The sequence below is a fragment of the Hylobates moloch genome, unplaced genomic scaffold (assembly GCF_009828535.3).
Source record: "Hylobates moloch isolate HMO894 unplaced genomic scaffold, HMol_V3 SCAFFOLD_11, whole genome shotgun sequence".
In the NCBI taxonomy this organism is placed as follows: Eukaryota; Metazoa; Chordata; class Mammalia; order Primates; family Hylobatidae; genus Hylobates; species Hylobates moloch.
Genome location: NW_026652286.1, coordinates 103,156,383 through 103,168,358, shown reverse-complemented (window position 1 = coordinate 103,168,358; position 11,976 = coordinate 103,156,383). Strand labels below are relative to the sequence as shown.

At 51.1% G+C, this 11,976-nt stretch overlaps 1 protein-coding gene across 1 annotated transcript in view; it reads right to left on the bottom strand.

The window, feature by feature from the left end:
- ADAMTS15 (ADAM metallopeptidase with thrombospondin type 1 motif 15) overlaps positions 1 to 4,062 on the bottom strand; it is a 27,713-nt gene extending 23,651 nt beyond the window's left edge. The window contains exon 1 of the mRNA XM_032168172.2: positions 2,777 to 4,062. Within this exon, the coding sequence (XP_032024063.1) occupies positions 2,777 to 3,733 (957 nt within the window). The 5' untranslated portion in view covers positions 3,734 to 4,062. The remainder of the gene's footprint in view (positions 1 to 2,776) is intronic.
- Positions 4,063 to 11,976: the final 7,914 nt, after the last annotated feature.

The window sequence follows — 11,976 nt, the reverse complement described above, 5'->3', positions numbered from 1 at the left end:
GTGAGCCACCGCGCCCGGCCGAGGCCACATTTTATTACAATTTGTAGCTCCACAGCCCAGGGTAGTACCTAGAAATAATAATAAATAATGCTCAACAAGTATTAAAGGAGTGTAGGAATGAATGAAAGCCATTCTACCACAAAGGGTTACACAAACGGCAGCGTTATTGGACCTAAAGACAGAGAAGTCTCAGGGAATGAGGGAGGACCTACCAAGTCTCGACATTAAATACCTGGCTCCTGCCGCCCAATGCAACAAGAAGCCAAAGAAACTTTTCTCCTCATAGAAATAAATGAGAAACACTCTGGCTCTAGTTCTTCGCAGATCCTGGTTCCAGTCCTGTGCTGACCTCACCCTGCTGTTATGAGCCTGGAGACCGATCACTTTGCAAAATCAGATGTGCACTTTTCTCCATGAACTTATTCTGAATCTGTAAGTAAACTCCTCAAATTGTCAAAATACTTGTTGTATAACCACTATATTCTCTTTTCCGGGCAGTTAAGGTTCCCGGAGACCGCACCTGCCTTAATCTTAGAAAGGGCAGCTACTCCCTCCTGTTCTCATCAAATACTCTACCTTCCCCCAGAGAGATCAGGAGTGAGAAGATTCTGAGACTCTCAGAATGCAGTAGGCCCTGAAGTCTGAGCTGCTGAGGAGGTGGAGAAGAGGTGTTTACTCTGAAGCATAAAGTACATACCTTGATGGCGGCCCTGACAACACAGAAGCCTCACTCTCTGGCTTTGCTCTCTAGGCACCTAAGGGGAAGGCAGCTTCTAAAAGTCACATCTTGCACATCACTGCTTCTGATCCAGTGGTCATGCATCTTGTACCCATTATGCATGGACAACACAGCCCCCGGGGGGTTGAGCACACACCACTGAGAAATAGAAGCTGTCATGCTGTTTGATTGCTGCTTCTTCAAAAGGCGGCCTCCTTCTGACGGCATGGTCCCTATTCCCAGCGGGAGCTCTCCTCCTAGGGCTGACTCCAGAAGCCAGCCTTCACCACCAGGCTGCAGAGGCTGAGGCCTTCTATTTTGGAGCCAGTGAGTGACCTTCACTGGGGCAGCCCAGGTAGCAAATGGGGCAACAGCTGCTTTGCCCATTAAGATATCCTGTTCTTGGCCTTTGCTTTTTTTCAAGCCCCAGCAATCTAACTGCCAAGCTGGTCTGTGTGCAGAGGTCAAAGCCACCTCCTTTGCAGCTTCCCCATGACTCAGGCAGTGCTTGCAGAGGCTGGGCAGTGACAGCTCAACAGACCTCAGTTGGAAGAATGAGCACAAGGAAACAGACTCAGGCCAAAGACCTCCCTGGAGAAACCAGGTGGTGGGAGGAGAAGAAGGCTGGGAAAGGAGGAAGTCCGACTCCAGGAAGGGACTAGCTGTGCCAAATGGGTTACTGTGGAGGACTCCAGCTCCAGCCTGTGTGCGCCAGTCCAACTTGACCATTTGGAAACAGTGGAGAGTTAGAGCCCCAGAGGTAACCAAGGATTCCATGCCATCCCCAGAATGCCGTGGTTATGATAATAACCAAGAAAAGAGCATGGCACAGATTCAAGTCACAGTCCCCCAAATCAGACGAAGAGGCTCACTCGGATGGCGCTTCCTCCCAGCCTCCTGTATCTGAGAAATTTCAAGAATCCAAATACTCCTCAGTGCCCAATCACTCCAACACCTGTGAATCTAAATGTTTGCAGATTTATAGCTTCTTTGACATAGAATATCAGGTAAGGCCTTGCAAAAGGCAGGGCTGCTTCCTGGGCTGGGTCCATCTTTCTAACCCCAATACTCAGTTTCCTTCTAACTCTACGGCGGGAATCTCCAAATACTCTTGACTAAGCTCACAGCACTTCCACCCCAGCAAGGGCAGAAGCTAGAGCCCTGAAGTCAAGTGTGGTCATAGGAATTTTAGTGACTTGGGAGCAGAAGGAAGCGTGCCCGCTCTGCTCTGTAGCATACATCTGGGCAAACGGGTCACCCTCTGACAGCAAGGATACAGGAAAATTGGAAGAGATTTTCCCAACTCAGCTCCAAGTAAAACTCCACTTGAAACTCCAAGTGAAACAGTCTCAGCTCCAAACAGGTGCCCTAACTACACCGCCTGCTCAGAATGGTCTAGAAGCCTCTTGGACCATGCTCAGCAGAGAAGGCTGTAGGAGAAGCGGCAGTGAAGGAGGGGTGCTCGCAGTACTTGAGTCTGGCCTGTCACTGCAACCCACAAAATCTCTCAATGATTCCCTCCACCCCAATCCCGGCATTCCAGGCCCAGTACAGAGAGGGGACAACATGTTACCCGAGAGAAATGTAGCAGGCGCTGACCTTGGATCACCTTCAGTTCTACAACCCCTGAAAGGAGACCTCACGAGGTGTCCGAGAAGACTCAGCCGCCCATACAATAGGGGCGGGCCGTTCCCGCCCTCTCCAACACCATCCTCATAGCGTCTCCTATCGGTCTTGGACACAAACTGCAGCTCCGGGGCGGCAACTTCCTGGGTTCCGGCCCCTCGGCGCCTGATCCAGGAGGCGCTGATTGGCCGCGCCAGGCCAACACCTTCGGAAAGCGCAGGCTCTCCTCCAATGGCCCAGATGCACGTGAGCCGCCGCTCCGCGGAGCCTAGGAGAGGGCTCTCCCTGGAAACCCCAGAGTTGGAGTCAGAAGAGGTCAACGAGGTTTAAACTCGGAGGCATTGCACGATACAAAGGGGATTTGGAGCGCTAGTGGAGGTGACCCTAAAGAACGGGACTATCTGGGTGCAAAGTGACGGCAGATCAACTCACCTGCCTGGTGAAGAGGATGGCAGTGTCCCAGTACTCGGGGTGCTTGTCACTCACTTTGTTCAGCTTCTTCTGCCAGGCACAGAAGTTGCGCAGCGTCAGGGCCGCGTTGCCGGTGACCTTGGGCCCGGAGTCGCGATCTCTAAGAAGCAGCACCTTGACCACAACGATGTTGATGGGGTTGAGGATGCTGGGATGGCGGTAGAGTCGCGCCGCCGTTGCCAGCAGCGTCAGCAGATAATGTTCCAGGTCCGCGCCGTGGAACTTGACCATTGATTCGTCCGCGACCACCAGCGTCTCCACGTACCGCGGGATAGACACGAAACGCTTGGCGCGCCCAGACCTGCGCCGGCTACGACTCTCCCCGAAGCCCGCCCGCCGCGGCTTGTAAGGGTCCAGGGCCCGCAGGATGGCGGGGTTCCAGCCCGAGGCCACCCCGCAGCGAGAGGTGGGGTCTCCGGAAGGCCCGCCCGGAACACCCCGGCGCTGGAGAAGGTGTGCGCCCTGGCTGTTGCGCTGCGCCTCCGGCGCGCTAGCATTGGGCAGCGGGCTAATGACATACTCGGCGCCTCGGTAGCCAAAGGCTCCGCGGAGCCCCCCGCACAGGCTCACAGCAGCGAACGAGTCCGGCTCGGCGTTCACGTCCCCGGAATAGAAGCAGCGTCGCAGGTCTGAAGAGCCCCCGGTGAGCCCCTGGAGGGGGACTCCCAGACGGTCAGTGGCGAAGGCGGGCGCCAAGAACTGAGCATCCGGCGTCAGGTGTAGGTAAAAGTCCTCCTGAAATGCTGTGATCTGAAAAATGAGTCCCTGATCCCCGGAGTCCTCGGGACCCCGCCAGTAGTAGCGGCGGCCGTTGATGTCCGGGTCCAGTCGGATGGGAACGACTACCTCCCGCTCTGGCTCGGAGCCTCCAGCGGTTCGCCCGGCGAAAGCCAGGGTGAGGATGCCCAGCAGAAGCATGGCGCCGGGCAGCGCACCGCCGCGCTCTGGGAAGGGGCTGGGCCGGGCTCTCCGGCCGCTGACGCGGTCTCCGTGCAGCCCGCACTCTGGAACAGCCAACGCTCCGGGACAGCCGGCAGTTCCCAGAAAGGAGAGCCAAGGGAGGGAGACGCCTCCCAGAGCAGCGAGCGTGCACCCGGCAGCCCGCGCTTCCTACCTGTGCCTTTCCAGGCAAAGCGCGCCCTGGGAGCTTAAGTACAATCGCTGTCAAGTGCAAGGACGAAGATTTGCAGCCGAGAACTAGCGGAAGGTGCCGGGCGGCTTCTCGCAGCCGCAGCCACTCGCAGCGCAGCAAGCCAGGCGCTGGGCGAGCCTATTAAAGGCCCCCTCCTCTTTGGACTGCCCAGTCAGCGCCCCTCCCCTCACTCCCCTCCCAGCCTCCCAGAGCTCGCAGCCTTAGCCTCCAGGGGCCACCGGAGAACTCGGTCCCGCCTCCAGAGCGGAGAGCCACTTGGCGGGGAGGGAGTGGCGTTGAGCTGAGGCGGGAGGCGTGGGCTGGCCCGAGAAACCGGCGCTGAAGTCTCGGTTCGCGTTTTGCTCTCGGTTATGCCCCACTGTCCCGACGCCTCAGTCGCTTCTGCCCCCGCGGACATCGTCCACTCTCTGCGTCTTAGCCTGTATCTCAAGGCAGACGGGGTCAGCAGCTAGGAATGAAGACCCTTCACTGACCCGTCCCCAGGCCCACCTCATCCCTGCTGTTTCTTAATCACAGAGTCCCCTAAAAGACCCAGAATCAAGAACTCTCCCCTGTAAATGTCCTATTGCCAGAAGAGCAATAGGACAGGGGCATGGGAGCCCTCTGGAACCCAGGACCGCCTAGCCCCAAGGTCTGCCCTGGGCCCATGGTGTGCTGGATGGGCTGGGGCAAACTCTTCAGTTTTCAGGAATCTTGCCAGCCAGCTGTTAATCACGGACATTATTAAAAAATTAAACTAAACACACTTACAATTAAACAAATTACATATAGATATATACTTATATAAGCAAATTATATATATATATATATATATATATTTTTTTTTTTTTTTTGGAGACGGAGTTTTGCTCTTGTTGCCCAGGCTGGAGGGCAATGACGCGATCTCGGCTCACCGCAAACTCCGCCTTCCGGGTTCAAGCTATTCTCCTGCCTCAGCCTCCCGAGTAGCTGGAATTAGCTGGAGGCATGCACCACCACGCCCAGCTAATTTTGTATTTTTAGTAAAGACAGGGTTTCTCCATGTTGGTCAGGCTGGTCTCGAACTCCCGACCTCAGGTGATCCTCCTACCTTGGTCTCCTACCTCCTACCTCTGTCTCCTGAGTAACTGCGACCACAGACACACGACACCACGCCAGGCCAATTGTGTGTGTGTGTGTGTGTGTGTGTGTATTTTTGGTAGAGACGGAGTTTCGCCGTGTTGCCCAGGCTGGTCTTGAACTCCTGAGCTCAAGCAATCCACCCACCTTGGCCTCCTGGTGCTGGGACTACAGGCGTGAGCCACCATGCCTAGCCACAAAGTACGTTTTTCAAAGGTAATAAATACTCAAAACCCGTCGCTTCCTAAGTATTTGATAATTACTTATGGTCTTGAGCCACCAGAACCACCAATCCTCTGAGACAGCAACTCCCAGAAAAGAGAGCAGAGCGGGGTGGAAATGTGAGGGAAATATTAAACGGCGTGCTGCCCTGCATCTCCCCAGTCAGAGACATCACAACGGCTTGAAATAGGTCCTGGCAGAAGTATTTACACCACCTGAATAAGCAAATCAGAGCTGGGGTTGGGGGCAGGAGGATGAGCCCTTGTACACAGCTACCTGCCTGGCAGGGATGTGGAGATCAGGTGCTGGGGCTGCAGGTACAAGAGGAAGAGGCTGTCTTCCAGCAAACAGTAGAAAAATCGGGCCAGGCTTCCTCCATGAAATCATCTCATTTGACCCTTGACAAAACCCTGGACTGGGGACTGGCATAGGAGGCCAAGTGAGTATCAGCTGCAGAAGATACAGTTGCACCTTATGTTCCCATCTAGTTTGGAGAACAGCCCGAGGAGTTTTTCAGGCTCTAGACCTCAAGATCCTTCTCTCCCCTCCACAGAATCGATTTCTTTCTCTGACAAGGAAGAAAGGCAAGGAGAGGAGGGACGCTTTGCTAGTCTCTCCTGACACCTACGAAATCTTTCTGGAGCCAAAAGGCTCTGAGTTGAGTTTGCAAGAGCGGAGGACAAAGAAGGGAGTGTGTGATGATTTTAAGCATAAAGGGGATGATGTGGGAGAGTTTTGGAATTTTTTTTAGGGAAGTGGCTGTTCAAGTAAAGAACTCTATTGTCCAAGGAGAGAAAAGGCTGGGACTGGTCCATCAGTGAAGAGCACTTTTCGCCCATTATCTTCTCCCCATAAAGGATCCACTCTTGGAAGCGCCCCCTGGAGCCTTGGAACATGAAGACGGCTCAGATGCCCATAATTCTAGCGAGGCCTCTCCTTGATTGGGACGCAAGGAGCTGAAATTCATTATGTGGATGAGTGAGAGATGGGTGTTTATAATCTGTAAATGAAAGAGAGTGTATGCGTATGGGAGGACTGTGTGTGAGAGAGGGAGTTCAAGTTTACAAAGGCCCTGTGTGTTTGAGAGTTCAAAGAGGGCTATAATTAAAGAGAAACGCAGACAACCAACAGCAATGATAAGTCATTTATTTGGGGCAAGCAATTGTTTTACTACACCCAGCAGTTTTAATGGTGGATTGCAAGGTTTCCAACGACATTTTACTTTCATTCTGACCCATGGGTTTTGGCAAGGGCTGCAGCATGTCAGTCAAGATAGCAGGCCCGGAGAGAGGAAGCTCCCTCCCCACTTATTGCTCCCCCTGCCCCAATCACAGCCCAGCTATTCTCATCCCTGAGCACAGAAACTGGCCATGTGGATTTGCTCAAAGGGATCAGCATGTATTGCAGGCTTAGTATGTGCTAAACATTGCACCAAGAGTTATATGTGCATTCTCGTATTTAATGCTTGACTGTCCCCTCTTGGAAGCCTGTGGTTCCATCCAATCACTTTGGCCAGGGAATTGAGGATCTAGGGATATGCAGAGCACTTGAGGAGAGATGAGACTCAGGATCGGCACTCTGCTTCTATCACCGATCTGATTCTCTGACTCGTCTGTCAAAAGAGAAGGGGTTATCCTAGCTCAGAGGTCTTCAGCCAGCGGACTGCATCCGAAATCTGTGGTCTAGGTAATACCTAAGATCACGCCCAGGTCAAGTATGACATGACCGATTGAGGCCTGTGCAAGGGAACATAGTACAGTGATTAAGAGCCAGTGGTCAGAGGGCCCTGTTGTGCGTACCTCCACCAGATCTTCGCTGTGCAATCTTGGGTAAATTACTGTACCTCCCTAAGCCTCACTCTTCTCATTATTAAGATGGGGATACAAATTCTACCCACCGCCTGGACTAAATAGTTAACGTGATACTTTCAAAGTGTTTGGCAATGCTTGGTATATTTTAAAAGTTCCTTAAATATTATCTAATAGTACTGCTAATGTTCTTATGTGCTATTATCATTACTACTGCTAGTGCTGCCAGTCTCTGCTAGGCCCTCCAAGCTGACTGTTGTCATCTGCTTCTGAGGTTTTCTGGGGCGTGTCCCCTCCCAATTCTGCTCGGGAGTTTCCACGTGGACTCCACGTCCCACTTCCATGGTAGGACTCCAAGACCGCCGTGGAGTTCTCGCTTCTCCTGCCCTCCGTGATCTTAAGATCCTGGAGAAATAAAAGGCAACTCCCTGTCAAGGTATGAAAATGAAAATTTTTTAAAAAGCAGCTCTTCCCCCAGAGAACGACTAGGAGTCTAGGCCATCTGTCAGATCTAAGACCCCCAGCTTGGCCTTTCTGTCCTTCACCAACTAGGCTGGCCTCTTCACAGCCTCCAGGTCTCGCCTCTTCACAGCCTCCAGGTCTCAGCCCAAGTACAGCCCCCTCAGAGGGGCCTTCCCAGGCCGCGCAATCTAAGAAGGCCCAAGTCGCAACCATGATTGCACGTTTCGTCTTGTCCACTAGCATTTACCTCTATCTCTCTGTCTAAACCTATTTTGCTCACTTGGTTCTTTATTTTTTTCTTGACTGACTTCCCTCCGTTAAAATGAGAGTAGGACCTCCCCCGCCTCGTTCACTGTTATATCTCCCAGGGCCTGACACAGTGCTGGGCTCACAGGGGCGCTCCAAAGATACTGAGCAAATGAATCAACCCAATTCTAATCCAGCTTGGTCACTTACAGTCTGTAAAACATTGGACAACGTACTTCATCTCCACAATGAAAATGTGGCTCTCTCATAGAGCGAGTGCCTGACATACTTCTCTCATAATTATTTATTTCTACATCTCTCTGACAAAAACCTTAGCCTGGCACCCTAGTTACCTAGCCCAGTACCCTAGTCACCAAACCCAGTACCCCAGTCACCTAGCCCAGTACCCTAGTCACCTAGCCCACTACCTTCACCCCACAGGTGTGGCAGCTGAGGTCCAGAGACAGGAAGTTACTTGCCTAAGGCTACCTAGCCAGTTTCTCTACTCATCTCAAGAAATCGTTTTCTTTACTCTTCATCTGAAAGCCTGGCCCTAGCTAAATTCATTAGCTTGAGTGCTCCTGCTCAGAAGCGGTTCTTTCAGCCTTTCCTCCCATACAGAATGCCCTCTCAGCCTCATCCGTGCCTGCCTGTACAGGCCTCACCTCCTATAGGAAGCCCCTTGACTTAACTCACACAGCTCTGGTTGCTCTTTTTTTGTTAGTTCCTCCGGCGCATATGCATTCCGTTTCCAGCATAGGCAGAGTCCATTTGAATTGGCTTGCCCTTTGCTAATTGTGTGTTCATCCCTTTTCCCGAGACTGGGCTGCAGCCACACTCGCCTGGAAACTCATCAAAAGCAGGGCTTCCTTTCCTATTATACCCATCTCCGTGACAGTCCCCAGAGAAGGTGTTAACTTCCTGGTCAAGCCAGCTGGATGCAGCCGGTTCCAGGTAGATCAGCCCAAAAAGGTAACTCACTGAGGCCAGAAGGAGGCAGCCGCAAGGATTAGGTTTGGATTTCACCTTTTTTTTTTTTTTTTCGAGACAGAGTCTTGCTCTGTCGCCCAGGCTAGAGTGCAGTGGCGCGATCTCGGCTCACTGCAACCTCCGCCCCCTGGGTTCAAGCGATTCTCCTGCCTCAGCCTCTCAAGTAGCTGGGATTACAGGTGCCCACCACCACGCCTGGCTGATTTTTGTATTTTTAGTAGAGACGGGGTTTCACCATCTTGGCCAGGCTGGTCTCAAACTCCTAACCTTGTGATCCGCCCGCCTCGGCCTCCCAAAGTGCTGGGATTACAGGTGTGAGCCACTGCGCCCGGCAGATTTCTTCATCACGGGATGAAGTCATCACAAAAGTCATCACAGGGTGACTTCTGCCTACCTGTGACATTGGGCATCCTGGAGGACCTCTTCAAAACAGGAGAAAATAAATAATTCAGGAGGAAAACGGGGTGGAGGGACAAGCACTATGATCTGGGCAAGATTTTAATGGGCAGGGAAATGACTTAGCAGAGTCTCCCAATTCCCCAGATTAGCTATTCTAAATCATTGGCCTACCGTGTTAGGACTTAAATCGGTTTTTACACAGCAGCATGAAAACAGATGTACAAATTTATCATGTTTTGAGCTTTAGGACTTAATCATTCTTTACCAAAGATCCCTAAAAATCCCAGATGCGTTTAATCTGCTCCTCTTGGAATCTGTGCCACAGACGTGGGCAAAGCAGGCAAAGTATAGAAAGGCACAGGCCTCAGGAAGCCCCTGGGAAGGCCCAGCGAGTGTTAAATGACTGAGCTGCCATCATCCACTGGCTTCCACAACTGCTGGAGCCCTTGGCTGGTCTTCTCCCAGATGCAGAGACAGCTGAAGCAGCTGGAGATTCATCTAAGGCCCCATGAATTATAGCCCTGGCCTGAGTTCATTCTTCATTACTCAGAGAAAATATTTAACTCTGTTTTTTCCCTCTCAGCCACCCACTCTGTTTTTGACTCTGGGGCTAAGCATTTAAGTAGAAGTCTCTCTGGTGCTAACTCCTGTATTTGTTCTCTTGGATGCTAGGAAATTAGAGCAAAGGGTCTTGATTTGGCTTGGACAAACTCAACCAACAATAGTTCCAGGCTGCCTCCTTTCATCCTGAATCCCCCTTAGACAGTCTTAAATAACAGCCACCCCCCTCAAATCTCAGGCTCCCTGATTCAATCATTTATTTTATAGATTTACACACACGCCCCAGGGCAAATTACTCTGGAGCTCTTGGCTATTCTGTGTATAGCTGCACCTTTAGCTTTTAGGCTGGTTGAAGGAGAATGCCTAAATTGGAGATGAGATGGATGCTAAATCCTCAACTCCTGTCTAGGGATTTAGAAAGCAATTAGTTTTTCCTGCCAAAAAGCTTCTATCTCCTCTGCTCTTCCCAGTATGCCCCTTTTCCCACCATCAACAAAGAGTAGCTTCAAGATTGAGCTTGACCTTGAGCCTCGGGCCCCCACCCCATCTCTAGCAAAGGACCACCTCCAGGCTCCCGCATGCCAGATGAGGCCCCAATACAAAATTCATTGCTCTCCAAGGTAGCATGGCTTCTTCCATCAGCTCATCCTCCCTCCTAACAAAAATACTTGATGTATACAAAATATCATATGATTTGTAAATAAGTTGATATATATTATCATTCCATCCTTACAAAAATACTTGGGGAGGGGAGCGATGGGACAGGAGTTATTAACATCTCCTTTTTGAGTAAGAAGAACTAAGACTCAGAGTTTAAGTGACTCGACAAAGATCACCTTATCACTGGGCAGCAGATGTATAACTGAAACACTGCTCTCCTGTTCAATGCCAGCCCTGGGGACTCCTCTGACCTCAGCTGCCTTTCTTCTGGTAAGACCATCCTATTTCCATTTTCATTTTCACATTCTGACTCATACCACGGGTGCACCCCAGTATCATACACCTCCAGCCACACTCAGCTCTCCGCCGTCTTCCTCCCCTACACATACTCCTCCTCACACTCCTCAAACACACGCTCACAAGCTAGTTGAAATAGAATTCATGAGAATCCAATGAGTTGCCTTTAAGCTGAGCCTACTCTGGGTCAACAATTAGCTTAATGGCCCTAAAGTGACTTGGCCCACTGTCTTTGGAGCTTCAACAAGAAGCCACAGAAAACACCCATGGAGCATTTTTCCCACACATTCATTTTTGCTTTGCTGCCTGTGCACTATGGCGTGGATATGGTTTGGATCTCTGTCCCCACCCAAATCTCATGTCAAATTGTAATTCCCAGTGTTGCAGGTGGGGCCTGGTGGGAGGTGATTGAATCATGGGGACAGGTTTCCCACTTGGCGCTGATCTTGTGATAGTGAGTTCCTGTGAGATCTGGTTGTTTAAAAGTGCCTGGCACCTCCCTCTTCTCTCTCTCTTGCTCCTGCTCTGGCCACATGATGTATGTGCTTCCCTTTCACATTCCACCATGAGTGTAAGTTTTCTGAAGTCTCCCCAGAAGCAGAGCAGATGCCAGCATCATACTTCCTGTATATGCTGTGGGACCATGAGCCAATTAAACCTCTTTTTCTTCATAAATTACCCAGTCTCAGGTATTTCTTTATAGCAATGAGAGAACAGACTAATACAGACACTAAAGGAACTCAACTCACTGGAGATTCACATAGATCACGTGGGCTCTAATGCAGCAATCCTTAACCATCTGGGTCCTTGGAGAATGCCATAAACACTGCGAAAGCTCATCCCTGACAAACGCCCAGGCACATGCACACACAAAATTCTGCCCACAATTTTGGGAGATTTGCAGCCTCTCAGAAGTTCATTCTTTAACTCCTAGAGGTTTAGAAAGACCTGCCCATGCCCAGAGAGAGGAAAAGTTTCTTCCCCCACTGGGAGTAAGTTGTGAAAATACTTGAAAATCAAAAAGACCACGCCAGGACCTGAGCCTAACATACCAGCCCTTGTGTGACTGAGAGGTCAAGAGCAAGGATCAGTCTAACTCCCTGCCAGAATTGCAGGTCAGCAAGCCAGGGCCCAGTCCCGGCCCTATTTGAGGTTGTTTTATTTTGGGGTGCTAGTTAAATGCTTCCTGGAGTTTTGAATCCCCTACTTACAGAAAGAGAAAGAATAGTGTCGTTATCATTAGTAATGACACATTGAGCCCACAG